Genomic DNA, 21,351 nt, shown 5'->3' with positions numbered 1-21,351 from the left:
GGTTGAGAACCACTGCTTTAGAATTTAGTTTTGAAACAATATACATCATGTATGCACAAGGGACAGCGTAAGTGACAGTAGATGAACAAGGTCAGGGAGAGGGTAGAGAGAAGGCAGTTAGAGATAGACTGAGTAAGACAGGCAGGGAGGCAGATAGCGCAGTGTATTCTGAGTGACTCCTATGGATGAATGTGGAAAAATATGGTCTTGAAATCTGACTGTTAGCCGGGCGGTGGTGGCGCACGCCTTTAATCCCAGCACTCAGGAGGCAGAGGCAGGCAAATCTCTGTGAGTTCGAGGCCAGCCTGGTCTACAAGAGCTAGTTCCAGGACAGGAACTAAAAAGCTACGGAGAAACCCTGTCTCGAAAATCAAAAAAAAAAAAAAAAAAAAGAAAAAGAAAAAGAAATCTGACCGTTATATTCATATTCACACTACTTTATGATCGTAACCCTTGCCAGAGTTCTCAGTCTCAACCTGTCGTGAGTTTATTTTAGTTCTTGAGACAGAGTCTTATGTAGCTAGCAGGCTAGCAGATGAGTTTTAAACTCTTGATCCTTCTTGCCAGTTTACATGGTCGTGGGGATGAGACTTAGGACTTGCGTGCATGTTAGACAAGCATTCGAATGCATTGTTTTCCCAGCCCAGGATTTTATCTTTAACTCTTTAAAACAAGTTACTTTAAACACCTACTAACAGGTCTTTTGTTAAATGAATATGCCAGATAGTGAATTTACAGTAAATCTCGAAACATATGCTCTAATGGGCTAGGTAAAAAATGATAAATGAGTTCGAGAAGGAACTTTGGGCACATCATGGAGAGGACCTAACCTGCCCTGTTTTAGGTTTGAGAGAGAGTTGACATCTACAGAGAGTAGGGGTGAGGGAGTCTGATCAGAGAGAGCAGCGGAACTGAGGTCGTGCAGGTGAAAAAGAGCATGGCATGTCAGGGAAATTCACACATACAGTATTTTGGTTTGGAGTATAAAGAGGTCAGGTTTCTAAGACCTGGGAATTTGGCTTTGCTGAAGGAAGAAAGCAGGACCTCCTAGACGTCTGTATTCTAAAAAGACCACATTACTTTTTCATTTGTAAAGTGGGGTGAAGCCGAGTAAGAATCACAAAGCAAGTTTGGGTCCTACTCATGTGTGAGATTAGAGTGGTTCAGCGTGCAGAACTGGGGAGCAACAGGAATGACGGGGCTGCCGAGACTTTACTGTTCAGACATTCAGGCCAACGATTTGGAAATGAGAAGATGGTGAGAGGATGGGGACAAATATGACAATGTAGTAGGCATTTTGTGCCCAGTGATTAGCAGGGTGAAGGACAGAGTTCAGTTTTGAACTGGCCAGGTTTGAAGTATCTGAAGACATTCAAAAGGAGACATCCCTGGGCCTTAGTAGAAGGATCCTAGGTGGAGACGCGGATTGGGAGTTGTCCTCCGGCTGTGGGTGGAGATCTGTTTCTGTAACCTGTTGCTAGTGCTCTGCTCAGCCCCGGCCCTCTTCTTCCCTCATCTGCCCTCTAGGCCTAGTGAACTGTGCTCCTAGTTTTTTGAAACTTGAAATTGTTTGCTTTCCTCTGATGCAGTCCCTTTCCCTTTGACCAGAAAGCTCTTCTCCCTCATTCACTGGTCTCCCCAAACCCTTTCTTCCTGGACGGATCTCAACGTGTAGCCCTGGTTGACCTTGAGCCCACTAGGCAGACTAGGCTAGCTTTGAGTTTACAGAAATATGTAATATATTTTAATAGAATTGATAACAATAAGCCAGGTGGTGGTTGTTCTAATCCCAGCACTCGGGAGGCAGAGGAAGGTGGATTTCTGAGTTGGAGATCAGCCAGTGTACAGAGTGAGTTCCCAGAACAGCCAGGATACAGAGAAACCCTGCCCCGGGGTGGACTTGTAAAGCTAATAGAGAAGATTTCTGCTTTGTTTGTTTGTTTGTTTGTTTTTGATTTTTTTGAGACAGGGCTTCTCTGTAGCTTTGGAGTCTGTCCTGGAACTAGCTCTTGTAGACCAGGTTGGCCTCAAATTCACAAAGATCCACCTGCTTCTGCTGGGATTAAAGGCGTGCGCCACCACTGCCTGGCTATAGATTTCCTGTTTATAAGTAGTACATTTTAGGGCTGGAGGTGTGGGTTTTGGTACAGTGCTTGCCTAGTGTGCGTGAAGCCCACATAAAACTAGACTTGGTGTCTCATGCCTGTAGTTGCAGCACTCAGGAAGCAGAGGCAGGAAGGTCAAAAGTTCAAGGTTATTCTGATTCAAAGTTGTTCTTTGAGGGCGCTGCTGTAGCTCAAGTGTGCAAAAATAACTATAAAAAAGTGTTTGCTTTATTTTGTTTTGTTTGGCCTTACATGGGATAGGATTTTCTTCTTAAATAATCTTGGAAAGAATTGAAAATCCTAGGAATAACATGGCAGTTTTATAGTATTGGGGTTCAGGTTATGTCAATATTGTTCCTCTGCCATCCTTAGAGTGTTGCTTATACTGTCATGGTAGCTCATCATAACACTTATGCTCTAGAATAACAAAGATATTGAAAGAATATAAAGCAACAGAATATTGGAAGAAAGGGTGGAAAGAATGTCAGTCTGAACCTTCCTTTTAAGAGCATGACCCAGACTTGCCTGCTTCATTTCCATTTCCGTCATCAATGGATGTATGTTTTGTCCATAGATCCTTAAAAATATCTTGAGTATCCGGAGTCATGATATAAAATGTTTGAGAACCCTTGATCTAAGCAAAACGTCAGTGGGGAAGTAAATGTGCTGCAGAAAATTTATGTATACTAATTGAAAGATAATTAGGTACATTATCATCACAATAAATCATCAGCTATTTAAAAATATTTATCATTTACATGTATATGTGTGTATCTCTCTGTGTGTAGCATTATGTGGGTGCTCTTGGAGGTCAGAGAGGACACTGGAATTGTGACTTATTGGAGGTAGATGCTGGGAACTGAACTCTGGTCCTTTTGGAGAAACAGCAACTCTTCTCAACTGCTGAATTTTCTCTGTGGTCCCATCATCAACTGTTTTTTAGAAAGTGATTCATACAGCATTTAATTAGTATAGATGATAGATTTACTGATATGGATTTGTTAATTTTTAGTAATGGGGATTCAACCCAGGGTCTTGAACATGTGAGACATGTTGTTTAACTGAGTTACATACTCATCCCTGGATTTTAAGATTGTTGGTGTTATTTTAAGCTGAAAAAAAAAGAGTGTATTTTGAACTAAAAAAGAATTATTTTACTTACAGAATGTTTCATCCTCTTTTTTTATAGCAAAGTTCCCATATAGATGTGGTTCGTTTTCCATGTGTGGTTTATATTAATGAAGTCCGAGTTATACCCCCAGGAGTACGAGCCCATAGCGGCTTGCCTGACAACAGAGCGTATGGGTAAGTCAACTCTGTGGGTGTTGAGTGAGCGTCTGAGAAGACTTACTGACTTGAACATACTATGTAGACGAGGCTGGTCTGTCTGTCTCTCTCTCCTGAGTGCTGTTAGTAAATGCAGGTACCTCCATGATCTGTTAGTAAATGCAGGTACCTCCATGATCTGTTAGTAAATGCAGGTCTCCATGATCTGTTAGTAAATGCATGTACCTCCATGATCATCTTGCCATATGTGTTTTTTTAAATATCTTTGGTGGTGCCTCCATTCCCAGCCTTAGTGAGCTGATTTGATGGGACTTTTCCTTTTTTGATAAAAGAGAATTCATTTTATATCTTAGGTATATGTATGTATGTATATATATATGTATGTATGTATATATATGTATGTATATATATATATAAAAGTATTTTGTCTGCGTGTATGTATGTGTACTGCATGCATGCCTGGTGCCTGCAGAAGTCAAAAGAGTTGTTGGATCCCCTGGAGTTGGACTTATGGATGATCATGAGCCACTGTGTAGGTGCTGGAAGTCAAACCTGGGTCCTCTTCAAAAATAACAAGTGCTCTTAATTGCTGAAGCATCCCTCCAGCCCCGAGTTTGAATATTCTTTTTTTTTTTTTTCTCTTTCCAAGACAGGGTTTCTCTGTGGTTTTGGAGCCTGTCCTGGAACTAGCTCTTGTAGACCAGGCTGGCCTTGAACTCACAGAGATCCACCTGCCTCTGCCTCCCGAGTGCTGGGATTAAAGGCGTGTGCCACCACCGCCCGGCTGGCATTTTATTTATTGATCCACTCTCCAAACCTTATACATATGGCTTTTTATACACTTGTAGCTTCAAATGAGCCCTTGGTTGAATTAGCAAGTGGTTATGTGTTAACTTTCTCTTTTTTGGTTTAGGTAGGAAATAAAATATAAGACTTTTAATCCTGACATGAGTTGACTTTAATAATAGACATAAAAGAGGTTTGATTTTTGTATAATGTGAATAATCATTACTTTCCAATTTTAGTACTATAGGCTGGAGATAGAAGCCAAAGTTTGGCCATGAAACATAAATACATATGATGAATGTGTTTTTATTTATTTATTTATTTATTTATTTATTTATTTTTGGATTTTTTGAGACAGGGTTTCTCTGTAGCTTTTTTGGAGCCTGTCCTGGAACTAGCTCTTGTAGACCAGGGTGGCCTCAAACTCAGAGATCGGCCTGCCTCTGCCTCCCGAGTGCTGGGATTAAAGGCGTGCGCCACCACCGCCTGGCTGATGAATGTGTTTTTAAAAGAACTTTTAGCTCATAGCACAGGCGCTGGGTTTATATATTGATTTATTTCGTTTTATTGATACTATTTGTAACTCCATGGTTCAATCAGCTACTTCATGGTGAATATTATGGACCAGATTCAAAGTTTATTTCTTCCTAATTGTGAAAAATTGCTGGTTATTTATAGGAGTAGATATAGCTTCAGTGATGGCACACGCCTTTAATCCTGACACTCAGGAGACAGAGACAGGCCGATCTCTGAGTTTGAGGCCAGCCTGCTCTACAGAGTGAGTACCAGAACAGCTGGGGCTACACAGAGAAACGCTGTCTTGGAAAACCAGACAAGAAAATGAGGAGGAATGAAGTTAGTTTAGTTGGTAGAATGCCTGCCTAGAATGCCTGGAGCCTCGGGTTTGCTGCCCAAGCATGGCATAAAGTATGTGTGGCATGCCTCTAGCACTGTGAAGTGGGACCTGGAGGACTGCAGGTTTTAAGAACAGCCAGAGCTATGCAAGATGCCATTTGGAAAAGCAGCAATAAAAACTAAAGTTTAAACTGTGCATGGTGGACATGTGTGTATTTCTAGCAACTGGGAGAATCAGCTCCATAGCAATTCGAAGACCAAACTGGGCTACACATGATAATGTGAGTGTGACTGTGACACCCACCCCCCCCCATCCCCGCAAAAAAGAGGGAGGATAGTATAGCTCAATTGGTAAAGTGCTTGATGCACAAGCTTGAGGACCTGAGTTCAGCCCTTAGCAACCATGTTAAAAAGAGAAGTAAGACCAGCCTGGTCTACAAGGGCTAGTTCCAGGACAGGCTCCAAAGCTACAGAGAAACCCTGTCTCGAAAAACCAAAAAAAAGAAAAAAAAAAAAAAAAAAAAAAAAAAAAAAGAGAGAGAAGTAAGATAGCATGAACCTGTGATCCCAGCACTGAGAAAGCAGGGACATTATTCCTGGGGCTTGCTGGCCAGTCTGTCTAGGTGAAACAGCAAGCTCCAGGTTCATAAGACACTATCTTAAGAACAAAAAAAAGGTGAAAAGCTAATTGAAAGCATCTGACATTTACCTTCTGCCTTTATGCATGGGTGCGGAGCGCACAAACACTGAGAGGGAGAGGCGCAAGTGCACCTCACTTTTTCTGAACACTTCCTCCTTGTTTTTTTTTTTTTTTTTTAGATTTTTCGAGACAGGGTTTCTTTTTTTTCTTTTTTTTTTTTTTGGTTTTTCGAGACAGGGTTTCTCTGTGGTTTTGGAGCCTGTCCTGGAACTAGCTCTGTAGACCAGGCTGGTCTCGAACTCACAAAGATCCGCCTGCCTCTGCCTCCCGAGTGCTGGGATTAAAGGCGTGTGCCACCACCGCCCGGCTTTCCTCCTTGTTTTTTGAGACAGGAAGATATATGTAGAATGGGAAAGATCCGGTAATGAAGTGTATCCGTAGTCTTCTGTAATTATATCACTCTTGATTAAGAAGGGTTGGTGGTTGTACACGTCTTTAATCCCAGCATTCCTGGAGGCAGAAGCAGAGGTAGGCGAATTTTTGTGAATTCGAGGCCAGCCTGGTCTACAGAGCAAGTTCCAGGACAGCCAGAGTTACATGAGATCCTGTCTTGAAAAACAAAAGAACAAGCTTTTTATCTTTCTGTAACAAGCAACTGCAGGTTCAGCAGTTGTAAGCAGTAACTATTGGAAAGGAACATCGCTCAGTGGTAGAGCGCTTGTTTAGCATGCTTGAGCCTCAGTCCCCAGTATCGTAGCACAGAACAGTAAGTTCTTCTCTCGTTGTTTCTCAGGGCCAGGAGTCTGCCAATGGCTAAGCTGCTTCAGTTCCTTCATTTTTGTACTCTAGATGCAGTTGGCATGCTCTCTGGGGGTGGGGCTGGAGAGTTTGCTTGGACGCTCACTTACATTGCTGCTGGTGAGAAGTTGTAGTTCCTTGGTAGCAGATACTCTCCTTGGAGATTCACCCCGCTCACATCGTGACAGAGCTTCCTCTGGAGTGAGTGCTGTGCAAGGGAGTGTCCCTAGGAAGAAGCTTCAGTTAGTGTGCTGTGCAATTTGCTTGCCGTGACACACCGTTAGTTTTTTTGGAGTCTCTTAGCTGTGTGTGTTAGTATAGTGTAGGAGGGGACTCTCTATAGGTTGAGAATAACAGGAAGCATGGGCCACTGGAGACATCTTGGAGGCTGGCCATCACAGCAGAAAAAGTAGATCTCGGGCACTTGCTACGATGTGTACAATATAATTTTTCTCTATTCTCCCTGTTTTCTTAGCTGGGAGTGAGTGAATGGCTCCTTATGTTGTAGTAACTCCAGATACAAAAGTACCGGAAACATTTACACATGCTTAGCATGTAGAACGATAAAATTAAGGATTAATGGAATAGTACAAATATAAGAAGAAATCTATGGGGAATCCTTTACAATTTTTTTTAATATTTATTTATTATGTATACAATATTCTGTGTATATGCCTGCAGGCCAGAAGAGGGCATCAGACCTCATTACAGATGGTTGTGAGCCACCATGTAGTTGCTGGGAATTGAACTCAGGACCTTTGGAAGAGCAAGCAATGCTCTTAACCACTGAGCCATCACTCCAACCCTCCTTTACAAATTTTTATTGCATACTTTGTGTGTGTGTGTGTGTGTGTGTGTGTGTGTGTAGTCCTTCATGTGTCATGAGTGGAGATCAGAGGACATCTTCTGGGAATCAGTTCTCTCCTTCCACTGTGTGAGTCTCAGCAGCAGTCTTACCTGCCCTGAAGCCTGGAATATTAAGCTCAAAAGTAATGCTAAGAATGTAACATACTGATAATGTTTTTTTTTCTTCCCGTAAAACTCAGAAATTACAGGTAAACACAAAATTCCTGTAATATCTTTATCCTGGGAGGAGAATCCTAAATTTTATTTTATTTATTTGTTTTGTTTTTGTTTTTGTTTTGGCTTTTCTTTTTCTTTTTTTTTTTCTTCTGTTTTTGTTTTTCGAGACAAAGTTTCTCAGTAGTTTTTTGGTGCCTGTCCTGGAACTAGCTCTTGCAGACCAGGCTGGCCTTGAACTCACAGAGATCTGTCTTGCCTCTGCCTCCTGAGTGCTGGGGTTAAAGGCATGCGCCACCACTGCCCAGCTGGTTTTGGCTTTTCAAAGCAGAATTTCTTCATGTAGCTTTGGATGTCCTAGAACTAAATTTATAGACCAGGCTGGTCTCCAACTCAGAGATCCACCTGTCTTTGCCTCCCAACTGCTCTCATTAAAGGTATGCACTACCACCACCTAGCTTGATGTATTTTTAAAAAGATTTATTTTTAGTTTTAATTGTATCTATATGTATCTCTCTGTTTCTCTGTGTATGTGTGTTTGTTGGTGCTTGTGTGCATGTAGGTGCCCATGGAAGCCAGAAGAGGAAGTTGGAACTAGAGTTACCAGAAGCTGTGAGCTGCCCATGGTGGTGATTTCTAGGAACCAAATTTGGGTCCTCTGCAGAAGCAGTACTTGCTTTTAACTACTGAACCGTCTCTCCAGCCCATTTTGTTCTTTACTTACTGGCCTGTTTTTTGTTGTATAGCCCAGGCTAGCCTTGAATTTGCAGCTCACTTTTCTACAGGCACACACTCAAATCTGGCTTTAGATAACAGCGTCTGTCTGTCTACCTATATGAAGAGGATGTGTGGATGCCACAGTGTGTTTATGAAGTTGGAGGAAAACATTCAGGAGACAGTTTTCTCTTTCCACTGCATGTGTGGGTCCTGGGGATTGAATTGTGGTTATTGGACTTGGTGGCAGGGCCCTTTGTCATGTGAGCCATTTTGCTGGTGCTGTTACTTTTATAAATGTGCCATCTTACATAAAGTTATGTTTTTAAGTCATTAAATTGTAAAAGTCTAATACAGTCAGATTACCTTTTGATTGTTTTGTTGTGTTGAAGACTCAGAGCCTTCTGCATCCTAGGCAGGAGCCCAGCTGTATCCCTGACACAAATGCTTAAGGTAGATACCGAGCAGCAGGCAGAAGGACTACGTTTATCTTCCTATCTTTCTAATTTTCATGATTAAAGTCCTTTTTTAAAAAAATTTTTTTGGCTGTTTTGGTGTTTTGGTTTTTTTAGACAGGGTTTCGTCTGTGTAGTCTTGGCTGTCCTGAAACTAGCTCTCTAGACAGGGCTGGCCTCGAACCACCTGTCTCTTTCTCTTGAGTGCTGGGATAAAAGTTCATTTTTAATAATACTGTTATGACTTACTTGAGTATTGGATAGAATTTTGTTAAAATATGTAAGTCATTTGCTCTTTTATTTAAATCTGAGGAATATTTTTTCCAGGTCTTAAAATTACTCAGGACTTTGTACTTACTGTGGTTTTGTGTTACTATAGGAACTAATTGTTAAAAAGGCTGATGTTTGTCTTTGTTTGATTTACAGGGAGACATCTCCACACACATTTCAGCTAGACTTATTCTTCAATAATGTGAGCAAACCCAGTGCTCCAGTATTCGATAGGTTGGGAAGGTATGTATGTACTAATTACTTTAACAGAAACCTCACTGAGTCGTGTTACGTAGATAGAAGTGTTCGATAGGTTGGGAAGTTATGTATGTACTAATAACTATCAGAAACCTCACTGAGTCGTGTTACGTAGATAGAAGGAAGTGTCTGGTGGTAGACACAAGAATGCAGGGTTTAATTTTCTCTGTGGGCATTATGAAAGAAATGCTGAACTGAGATTTTCATAAAAGCTCAAGTATGTGAAATAATAGCCATCTTTTGTTTCTTGTTACTTGTGCGTATGTGCATCATAAACACGTCACTGTTGTGATTTACTACCAGCATGGTCTGGGAAAGGCAGCTTTTTGATTACTATAACTTCTGTTAGCAGCGAGAGCTAGTACTTGGTGGCTTTCTTTTACACCACTCTGCTGCTTAGCTTGCTTCATGGCCAGACTGTCAGATTAGACTTAGCAGTAGATATGCCCTTTTTAGATTACCTAATATGTGGTAGATGCTAAAACTGCATGTTTGCTGCCAGTGTAACCATTGAATGAGTTTAGTAAGAACTCATTATAACATGAAAAAAATTAAAGGCAGTTTAAAGATGAAAAAATATGCCTCTAGTAGGAATTAGCAACTTTACTTATTCTTTCCTGATTCTCGTGATTTCATGGGTGATTGTATTGACAATTTAACATTTTTAAAGCCCAGGACTTTAGACAACTAGGCACATGCTCTACACTGAGGTGTAACCCCAACTGTAGAGTATTTCCTCAAATTTTGGTCCTAGTGTACTTTTTGGAGAGCAATGCTAGGATTAAATTTAGGTCTTTGTGCACACCGGGCAAACAGTCTTATCACAGAATGACATCCTCAGCCCATAGAGTATAATGTGGTTCTCTGTCTGTCAGTACATTAAATTTATGTGGAGGTACTTTTAAAATCTTAGTGTGTGTGCTTAACCCAAACCAGTTACATCAAAGTCTTTTGTGGCTTGAAAGTATTTGATATTTGACTACATTGAAATATTCTAAAGTAGAAAAACTTTTAGAAGTATTTATTTATTTTTGTTTTTAATACCACTGTTTATTGGTATGATGAAAACTGTTTTCCTTGCTGATTTTGAGTTACTGAAGAAATGAACAAGTTCTGTCAACAGATCAGCACTTAAATAGGTTAAAGTGCCTGACACGTGGTAGATTTCAGACAGTGAGAATGTGCCGGACTGACGAGAGTGGGCGCTGGGAGCCAAGGCTGTAGGGTTATCCCTGATACCTTTGTAACACCCGGTGTGTAGATTACAGCAAATTGTGTGCTCTAGTGTCAGCCATGCAGGAGCAACAGAAGTTCCTCCTGTTCTTGGGAGGAAAAGAATTTATTAGCTGTTCTGGTAACCTATGTTTTGTGTACTTTTAAGCAGTTCTTACGTATTACGGAAGATAAAAACATAGGGCACTGCGCACATGTGCTGTAGGCCCAGGTCTATGTCGGGAACCCAAGGTTCAATCCCAGGCCCAGCCCTGAGGCCGCCCTTCAGCACTCTCAACAGCCTGATTGGTCTGGGGCTGAGACCCTAGGACTTACCACAGCGCCATCTTTGTTAGTTTTACACGTACATGCTGGGGTGAGGGTGTGTCGGTCAGAGCACAGCTTTGTGGAGGGGCCTCCCCTTCCACCCTTGGGTAGGATGCAGGGATTGAGTGCAGCCTGTCAGACTCGTGTGCTAAGTGTTTTTACCCAGTGAGTCATCTTAACAGCTGAAACTTTGTAATCTGTAAAATTATTATTTGATCCTTTGTGTCTATTCTTACCCCTTTTTACAGCCTGGAATATGATGAGAATACGTCTATCATCTTTAGACCAAACTCAAAGGTAATTATAGATATTACTGTTTTGCCTTGTTTCTTAAGCTCTTTTTTTTTTTTTTTTTTTTGTTTCTTAAACTCTTCTGTTCAGGTTTAAATAAGTCAGAGACAGAACTGGACCTTCTGTTCGGATGTTACCTCTTGTCAGCATCTTGCAGTTAAAAACTGGCTTAAAATGCTGTTCTCTGTCTACAGAGCTTGCACAATTTTATGATACATTTGAAATAAAGTATGGTTTTAAAACAATAGACTACTGGGGCTGTAGAGATAGCTCAGTGGTTAAGAACACTTGTTGGTCTCACAGAGGACCTGGTTTTGGTTCCATCCATGTGATGGGTCATAGCCATCTGTAACTCCAGTTTCAAAGGATCTGATGCCCTCTTCTGAGCTCCGTTGACACCAGGCACACATGTGGTGCACATGCATACACACAGACAAAACACCCATGCACACAAAATAAACAAATGTAAAATAAAGAGCTTTGAGACCTCTTCTATGGTTTCAGCCTGAGTCTGGAAGAAATCAGCATTTAGTCTTCTCTCATATTTGGGTAGACAAGTTCATAGCATTCAGGACTGTAGATTATTACTGGATACTGCTATGGTCTGTTAAAGTTTTTTTTTTTTCTAAACAGATTTATTTAAAAAAAAATCACGTATCTGTATGTGGGTATGCTTTTCTGGGTGTCCCTAGATCTCCTGGAGCTAAACTCATCGGCAGTTGTGAGCTGCCTGATGTGGGAGCTGGGAGTCGAACTCAGGTCCTCTGCAAGAATAGTACTCGTGCCGGATGGTGGTGATGCTCGCCTTTAATCCTAGCACCCGGGAGGCAGAGGCAGGCAGATCAACCTGGTCTATAGGAGCTAGTTCCAGGACAGGTTCCAAAACTACAGAGAAACCCTGTCTCAGAAAATCAAAAATCAAAAAAAAAAAAAAAAAAGGATTGTTCTAGACCCTTTTTAAAAGTTTTTTAAAATATGTTTTTTTGTATTATTTTACATCGATAATTTCTTTATGCATCAAATATTATTCGAGACTCATGTAATGGAAGATCTGAAATACAGAAATAAAGTGCAACCATTTAGCCTGACTCTGGGGTATATGTATTTAATTAAAATGTAAATTTTAAGATACAAATTTATCTTCGTCTGTTATCTTCCTTTCAATAGAGTTCCTTTTTTTTTACCTTTTATTTATATTGATCTTTAAGAATTTATTTTTATTTTTGGGTGTTGAAGAGTTGGCTCTGTGGTTAAGAGTGTGTAGTACTCTTGTGGAGGACATGAATTTCGTCCCCAGCACCCACGTCAAGTGGCGAGCGGCTCAGACTGTTGCCGCTGACCTACAAGAGCACTGCACTCATGCACACATACAAGCAGACTCACTAAAGTAAAATAAAATATCTTTAAAATTAAAGTATTAGGTTGTGTGTGTTTGTGTTGGATGTGTGTATCTGTGTGCATGTATGTTGCCCACGAATGTGCTGGTAACCATGAAGGTCTGAGGAAGGTACTGAATCCCCTGGAGCTGAAGTTAGAGGTGTTTGTGCCCCACTCTGGGAGGACCGGCATCTATTCTTGGGTCTTGTGGAAGAACAGCAAATGTTAAACACTGAGCCATTTCTTTAGTCCAGTTTTATTTTTTTAAGACTGGGTCATGCGTAGCCCAGGATAACCTCAGGATTACTAAGTAGCCCATGTTGGTGCTTCAGTTCTGATCCCCCTGCCTAGTCTTCCAAGTGCTGGTGTTACAGGTGTGTGCCGCACCTGGCTTTGCAGTGGCATATCTGCTTGGAGTTGGTGATCGGTTCCTGGGGATAGCCAGCCTTTGCGTCTGTTGAGGTGGTTGATGACTGCTTTTGTCCTGTAGTGCCTGCAGAGGGCTTTAGTGACTCTGCTGCTTCACCTTTAGCCAGGAGGGCCACTGGGAAGGGAGTTTAGAAGACAGGGGCTTTCTAGGACAAGTTGTTCCTTTTTTTTTTAAATGTAAAAACAAAAACTTTATTATTAAAAAAGTCGGAGCCAGGCAATGGTGGTGAACACCTTTAATCCCAGCATTCAGGAGGCAGAAGCAGGTGGATCTTTGTGAGTTCGAGGCCAGCCTGGTCTACATAGTGAGTTCCAGAACAACTAGGGCTACACAGAGAAACCCTGTCTCAAAACAGAAAGAAAGAAAGAAAGAAAGAAAGAAAGAAAGAAAGAAAGAAAGAAAGAAAGGAAGGAAAAGGAAATGAACAAAACATCACACACCCAAATTAAATAGACTAAAAGTATGAATATCCCCATGAGCTTCTCCAGTTAGAACAGGAACTATGAAGCTCCACATTAAATTTTATGCTTTCAGTATCAAATATCTTTGTGTAGTAATCCACCACTGAAACAAACAAAAAAATCCATGACAGAATTGGAACTTAACAGTTATCTTTATTTACCTCCTCTTCATAATTGGTGTCCATTGCCTTCATTCAGCTCTCGTCAGTTCTTACTGTCTGTGAGGCAAGCTCGCAGCAGCCATCAGCCTTGCTGCCCAAGCGCTGGGATAGGAGGCATGCACTGCCGTGCCTGGTGCAGTGCCAACTGTTCACACGTTCACGTTTTTTTATGGGAAGGATTGAGACTACCCTTCACAGTTAATGTGTGGAGCCAGGGATTCAGTTCTGAAAAAAAGTGCAGTTTGTCATATCTGTTTAGTTTATAATAAATATTGAAGGCTAATGGTATTGTCTTTGGTCTTTTGGGAAGAAAAAAAATTTGATTTAAGAAAGACAAGTTTGCCGCGCAGTGGCGGCGCACACCTTTAATCCCACCATTTGGGAAGGCAGAAGGAGATGGATCTCTGTGAATTCGAGGCCAGCCTGGTCTACAGAGTGAGTTCCAGGACAGCCAGGACTACACAGAGAAACCCTGTCTTGAAGAAATAACCTCTTCTCCAAAAAGGGGACAAGTTTATTAAATACTGCAAGGGGTAGGAGTGGGGTCAGTGGGCTAGATAGCAACCCGAGTATCACCTGAAAGTTTCCCTGTGAGAATGACTCATTTCTTTTTTTTTTTTTTCCGAGACAGGGTTTCTCTGTGGTTTTGGAGCCTGTCCTGGAACTAGCTCTTGTAGACCAGGCTGGTCTCGAACTCACAGAGATCCGCCTGCCTCTGCCTCCCGAGTGCTGGAGAATGACTCATTTCATGGCCAGCATTTGTTAGCATCTCACATACCCCCAGTTCTGATGGGAGAAGTGCTAGAACTTTATGGACCTTTATCATTCTGGAGACCGCACATACTGTGGGCAGTGTATTTCCCTGACTCTCAGCTAGTTCACTCTCAGTTTTCTTCCTTGCTTGGGAGCTTGTCCATGCACTTTGAACAAAGTCCACATGAACTATAGACAGGAAGATTTGGTCTTAGCATGGGTTAGGTGCAGAAATCTGGAGGACCGTATAAAATCTGTGTGACTTTCACCAATATTTGCCTTTTCCATTTTCCAGAATGCTTGTATTTATTTTTGCTTATTTTAATTAAAAAAAAAACCTTATTTTTTAGCCAGGTGATGGTGGTGTACACCTTTAATGCCAGCACTTGGGTGGGTGGCAGAGGCAGGTGGATCTTTGTGAGTTCGAGGCCAGCCTGGTCTACAGAGCGAGTTCTAGAATAGCCAAGGCTTCACAGAGAAACCCTGTCTTAAAAAACCCACATTTTTTTTTATGTATCTGAGTGTTTTGCCTGCATGTATATCTGTGTACCACATGCATGCAGTGTCCATGAAGGCCAGAGGAGTGTATGAGATTGCCTGGAACTGGAGTTACAGATGGTCGTGACATGACTGTGTGCTGGAAATAGAATTAGTCTTCACTGCTGAGTCATCTCTTAAGCCTCTTTTTATTTTTTAAAAAAGATTTTACTTTTAATTATGTGTATATGTGTGTATCAGTATATGGATATGTGCATTTAAAGCTTAAGTGCAGTGCCTCCGGAGACCAGAGGGGCACCAGACCCCCCAGAAGCTAGAGTTAGTTGTGAGTCCCCTAACATGAGTGGTGGTAACTCAACTTAGGGCTTCTAGAAAAGCTGCAAACACTTTTAACTACTGAGCTAAACCTCCAGTTCCTTCAACAGTGCTTTAAAGACTTTAGCTGAACCATAAACTAATATCACTTTACATTTGGCATATTAAAACATTAATTTGAGATCTTTCACCATCCCTAAAAATCAGGTAAATACTGATGGTCTGGTGTTAAGAGGCTGGTACAACTGTCTGACCCTGGCGATCTATGGATCAGTAGATAGAGTGATAAGCCATGACAGAGACTCGCCACCACCTCCTCCTCCACCTCCACCTCCTCCCCAGCCACAGACGACTTTGAAAAGGAATCCAAAGCATGGTGAGAAATTCAGTTTGCTTTTCCTGGTGAAACTGTTTGGTTCTGTTCTAGCCAGAAAAGCCGATGCAAAGGCTTTTGCTACCTTTCCTCTTACCTTGTATGAGGTCTCACATGGTGTTTGTCATTCTCTTGTTCTTGTCAGTAAGATTTTATTTTTAGTTCTTCTTCCTCTGTTTTTCCGAAGGGCTAGCTTGCTTGCCTGCTTTTCAGACAGGGTCTTGGTATATAGTGCTATTTTAGAACTCACAAAAATCTGCCTGCTTGAGGCTGAAACTAAAGGTGTGTGCCACCACACCTGGTCCTGGAGCGCATTCTAGATAGTCCCAAGGCTGGCTGGCTCCCTCTCTCCCTCCCTGCTTCCTTTCCTTCCTTCCTGTATTTCTTATTGGTCCCATTTAAAATAATGCAATCCCAGTATTAGCCCTCCTCCCCTGCGTATATGTGTGTGTGTGTGTGTGTGTGTGTGTGTTAAAGGCAAGGCCTCAATCTGTAGCCCAGGCTGGCCTCTAACTTACTTTCTTTCTGCCCGTGTTCCTGATCTCTGTGATTATAGATAGGTAGGCATCACAATGTCTAGTTTATTAATTTTTTTTCTTTATTTAAGTAAGATCTCTGAAAGAATTGAAGAATAGTTAGGAAGTTTGGTATGTATTCCTGGAATATTTATGTATATTTTTTAGGAGTAAATTTCGAATTTATTTGAATGGATTTATCTCTTTTTTTAACGCTTTATTCTTTTGTACTGGTAAAATATTTTTATTTTTAATTATGAGTTGTGTCAGATTGTGTGCGTGTGAGTGAGTGTACGTGTATTGCGCTTGCTCTTTATGAGGTGCTGGGGTTCAGACCTGGGACCCGTGCTGGCTGAGCACGCGCTTTGTCTCTAACCTCACCCCAGTTCACGCCATAGCTCATTAACCTGTCAGCCAGGCAGTGGTGGCGCACACCTTTAGTACCAACACTCGGGAGGCAGAGGCAGGAAGACCTCTGTGAGTTCAGGTCTGGCCTGGTCCATAGAGTGAGTTCCAGGACAGGCTCCAAAACTACACAGAGAAACCCTTTATCTAAAAACAAACAAAACAAACAAATAATTCTTCATATTTCCAGGGTGTTACCTAGAAATATAGTTCCTTAGACTATATTGTGTTTTTGTTTGTGGACAGTTAGAAATTCTAGATTTCTAGATCAGTTAACAAAATTTTTATTAAATCTCTAGGTAGGAAAAGTTTATATTATCATTCAGTTTTGAGGATAAGTTCAGATGATAAAATTTTTTTTCATGAATTCATTTCAGTATACTTTAATAATTTGAACACATTGTTTCCCATATAGCTGATGGAGAGAAAGAAGATCAGTTCAATGGAAGCCCTCCAAGACCCCAGCCACGCGGACCAAGAACTCCTCCAGGACCTCCTCCCCCTGATGATGATGAGGATGATCCTCTGTCTTTGCCAGGTGTAGAATCTCTGCTATGCTTTCCACCACTCATGATGTGTGATGCTTCTGTTTGTTTTGTTCAGTTGTTTGTTTGTTTTTTGAGACGGGGTTTCTCTGTGTAACAGCCCTAGAACTCACACTGTAGACCAGGCTGGCCTCAAACTCACACAGATTCCCGTTTTTCTCTTCCTCCCAACTTTTGGGATTAAAGGTGTGTGTCAAAACCCACCTGGCTTGTTTTGTTTAATTTTTTTTTGAGCCAGGGTTTCTGGCTGTTCAGGAACTCATTTTGTAGACTAGGATGGCCTGAAACTCGTACATCCACCTGTCTCTGCCTCCCAAGTGCTGGGATTAAAGATGTGCGCCATTATGCCCAGCTCAGGTGCTTATTGATTACAGAAAAGCATGAGGTGGTCGAGTCTTGTTGATTGCCCCTTCTCCCCAGACTCCCTCATCCTGTCAGGTATTCTTTTTATTTTTCCCATTGGCAGAGCAACTTGTTAAAAAAAAATCAGTTAATTTGAAGCTATACCAACAGTGCTTTGAGGGTAGAGTATTAATATAACATGATAGTACATAGCTCTTAGAAACAAGTAGTATGTATTGGTTTGAAAAACAAACCAACTTACTAATTTAAAAACTAAAAGAGTTTCATATTGCTGCAGAGCATAAAATACTATAAAATAGTATATTTTATTAATTGTCTGTAAATGAAGTTCTATAGTATATACTGTGAGTGAGACTTGTTTTTATTTTGAGTCAGGATTTCACTTAAGTCTAGGCTGGTCTCACTATGGAGGTGAGAAACTCCTTTTCCAAGTGCTAGGATTAGAAGCATGTGTTACCATAACAGTCTTAATAATAATCTACCATCTTTTATTTTTTGATTTTTTTTGATTTTTTTGAGACAGGGTTTCTCTGTGGTTTTGGAGGCTGTCCTGGAACTAGCTCTTGTAGACCAGGCTGGTCTCGAACTCACAGAGATCTGCCTGCCTCTGCCTCCCAAGTGCTGGGAGTAAAGGCGTGCGCCACCACCGCCCGGCTAATCTACCATCTTTTAAAAGAGCATTAGTGATCTAAATCATCCAACACGCATTATGTGTCTGTAGGCTCCAGTCCTGATGCCTTGTGATATCTAAACCATTGAATAATCTGCTTCCAATCTCATTTCCCCAGTGTCTGGTGACAAGGAAGACGACGTCCCCCATAGAGAAGACTATTTTGAGCCCATTTCTCCTGATCGGAATTCTGTCCCCCAGGAAGGTCAGTATTCTGATGAAGGGGAAGTAGAAGAGGAACAGCAAGAAGAAGGAGAGGATGATGAAGATGATGTGGATGCAGAGGAAGAAGAGGATGGCGATGAGGATGACGGCCATACAGTGGACAGCATCCCTGATGAGGAAGAGGAAGAGGAAGAGGAGGAAGGTGAAGAGGATGAAGACGGTGAAGGTGGGAAATGCTAACTAGGACTTCTCCATGTTGGTTTGAGCATTGCAGAAGTTCACAGTCGCAGTAAATGCGTTGGAAGAGCTCTGTCAGTCATATAGTTTGGCCTTAAGACATGATCGCAAATGAAGTTTCTGTCTCTTACTCTCTGTCAACTAACTTATTTATGCAACAGTGTTACCCTCCTCTTTAACTAGCTCAAAGTGTTAACTCTTGTCATTTTCCTGGGGAGAGGTTTTATTTGGCTCATGCATGAGTTGCTACTTGGTTCATCAGGGTTAGCCAGAGAAGCAGAATTTAAAAGTAGGCTGTTTTTAGAATAAGCGATGAGGTCTCGTAAGCTGGGCCAACTTTCTAAAGATAGATGGCACAGAGATACTTTGACAAAATGCTATGATATTTTTAGAAATTTGTCTGCCTGTGTAGCTCAAGTTATTAGTACATGTGGCTGAAGTTGCAATCTTTTAATTAGGTTTGAGTTTTGTTTTAAAAACAAAATGAAATATTTGAGTTAATTGGTCATTAATTTAGTTAATTGGTTAATTTGAGTTATAGGTGGTTGTGAGCCCCTGATATGGGTGCTGGGAACTGAACTCTGGTTCTCTGGAGATGTATGAGCATCAGCTCATACAACTTTTTTTCCCCTGAGAATACTTTATCTTGTTATTACATTGCTCTTTTCTTTTTTATCTTTGCACATGTATCTGTTTATATGTTGTGTGTGTGAGACTAGGCACATGTAATTTGATCAGTTAACTCAAATATCTTAAATTCTTATTTTCCAAGAAACAACATGCAATACTAAACATTTATACAAAGTAACAGTCTGCCTTGGCTTTAAAAAAATAGTGAGGGTTGTTTTAGCATTACAGGGTGGGAGGGGCTAATATGCTACAATCATTTGTGAGCTCACAAATGCCTCTGTAACTCTAAAACAACTCTCTCACGATTTTGTATGATATACACATAATTAAATTACTAAGTGATATTTTTTTTTTTTTTTTTTAGCTTTCTCCATTCCCAGATTGCCAAATAGTCATATTTAGATTTCTTGTGTATGACTGGCAGATGGCTGTGTTTTCTTAGGCAGGACAACTTTGCAGAGATAGCAAGAATAAACAGGTTAATTTGACTTAGAACGTATCCAGCTTGTTGGAGAGTCAGATCCCAGAGACCCATCTTTTCAAAAAGCCTTGTTGCTAAGGACTGTCAAGAGAGGACTGGAGCAGCTGTCTGGAGATATTTACTTTTTGGGGCCATTTTTGCATACTTTTAATTTTTTTGTTGTTGTTTTTATTTTTCAAGACAGGTTTTCTTCTCTGGGTATCTCTGGCTGTCCTCGAACTAGTTCTGTGGACCAGACTGGCCTGTAACTCACAGAGAGATCCACCTGCCTCTGCCTCCTGAGTACTGAAATAAAAGGCACGTGCCACCACCACCCAGCCCCTTTTTACCTTTTTATAGGGTAGGCTGTAGTATTGTTAGGAAATAAGATGTACCTGTGTCTTTGCTTTAAATCTGTTTTGATATAGAGGGGGGAAAAACTGGTTATTTGTGGTTAACAAAAGAGACTTTCTTTTTCTTTTCATTTCTTTTGATTTTTCAAGACAGGGTTTCTCTCTGTAGCTCTGGCTATCCTGAAACTTGCTTTGTAGACCAGGCTAGCCTTGAACTCACAAAGATCCTCCTGTCTGCCTCCCGAGTGCTGGGATTAAAGGTGTACGCCACCACTGTCCAACTAAGAGGCTTTATTTTTAAACTGGGCATGGTGGTCTTTCTTAGGCTGGGGCAGAAAAGTCGTGAATGGAGGCTGCTTGGATCACACAGCAGTTTGAAATGTAAAAGACTGGGGGGTGTGGGTCAGGGGTAGAACATTGGCACAGTGTAGTGATGAGGTGAGCGGGCCGCATCCCACTGCCCGGCTAGCTTTACCTGAAATAATTACACAGAAACTGTATTCATTGAAAACACTGCCTGGCCCATTATCTCTAGCCTCTTCTTGGCCAACTCTCATATCTTAATTAACCCATTTCTAATAAATCTGTGTATCACCACATGACTGTGGCTTACTGGAGAGATTCTAGCCTACATCTGTCTCTGGCCAGAGAGCTATGGCATCTGCCACACTGTCTTCTACCCAGCATCCTGTTCTGTCTACTCCGCCTACCTAATTTTCTGTCCTATCAAAAGGGCAAGGCAGTTTCTTTATTTAACCAATGAAATCAACACAAAACAGAAGACCCTCCTACATCAGCACAGCATTTATGAGGCTCTGGGTTCACTCTCAACACACACACACACACACACACACGCACACACACACACACACAAGTAAACAACTACAAAAATAATAAGAGAAAGCTTTATTTAGGCAAAACTTAGCTTTTCTACTTATGTTGTTTTCCATAGGGCATTTAACTCAGACAAGAAAATATGCATGGAACAGTCTAGCTTTTGGGTTTTTATTTTTTAAATAGGATTTCACTATGTAGCCCTGGCTGTTGTGGAACTGAGTATGTAGGCCAGGCTGGTCTCCGATAAACAGAGATCTACTTGCCTCTGCATCCTGAATGTTGGGGTCAAAGGAGTGTGCCACCATGCCCAGCTAGATATCTATTTCATTTTTAATTCTGTCTATTGTGTTTGTGTGTCTGTGTATGGGTAAGTTTACATGAGTACAGGCTCTTGAAGGGGCCAGAAGAGGTCATTGGATCCCCTGGAGCTGGAGTTATAGGTGGTTGTGAGCCCCCTGATATGGGTGCTGGGAATAAACTCTGGTCCTCTGGAAAAGATGTATGAGCATCAGCCCTTATAGCATTTTTTTTCTTGAAAATACTTCATCTTGTAATTTCAGTGTTCTCTTTCCTTTATCTTGGTGTGTATGTTATGTGTTTGAGTAAGACATGTGTATGGTTGTCACAGGACAAGTTTAGATGTCAGTTCTTGTTTTCCTCTTTGAGACAAGGCTCTTGTTGACAGCTTTGTATATTGCAGGCCAACTGGCCCATACATTTCAGCATTTAGAGTCTGTGCTTGAGTGGCAGGCACTTTACCAACTTAGCCATCTCCTCAGTCTCCC

The 21,351-nt window shown here is 41.3% G+C and overlaps 1 protein-coding gene across 2 annotated transcripts in view; it reads left to right on the top strand.

Moving 5' to 3' along the window:
* Positions 1 to 21,351, top strand: part of Virma (vir like m6A methyltransferase associated) — a 69,724-nt gene that overhangs the window by 6,199 nt on the left and 42,174 nt on the right. For both annotated transcript variants that reach the window (XR_009058412.1, XM_057790490.1), the window contains exons 2-7: positions 3,295 to 3,410; positions 9,087 to 9,173; positions 10,976 to 11,024; positions 15,221 to 15,389; positions 16,722 to 16,844; positions 18,003 to 18,275. Coding sequence is in view for 1 of the 2 variants with exons in the window: in XM_057790490.1 (XP_057646473.1) it covers positions 3,295 to 3,410; positions 9,087 to 9,173; positions 10,976 to 11,024; positions 15,221 to 15,389; positions 16,722 to 16,844; positions 18,003 to 18,275 (817 nt within the window). In the remaining variant the exon portion in view is untranslated. The remainder of the gene's footprint in view (positions 1 to 3,294; positions 3,411 to 9,086; positions 9,174 to 10,975; positions 11,025 to 15,220; positions 15,390 to 16,721; positions 16,845 to 18,002; positions 18,276 to 21,351) is intronic.

Source organism: Chionomys nivalis, chromosome 16 (genome assembly GCF_950005125.1).
Source record: "Chionomys nivalis chromosome 16, mChiNiv1.1, whole genome shotgun sequence".
Classification (NCBI taxonomy): domain Eukaryota; kingdom Metazoa; phylum Chordata; class Mammalia; order Rodentia; family Cricetidae; genus Chionomys; species Chionomys nivalis.
The sequence above is the reverse complement of the archived record's forward strand: the minus strand, read 5'-3'. Positions and strand labels throughout refer to the sequence as shown.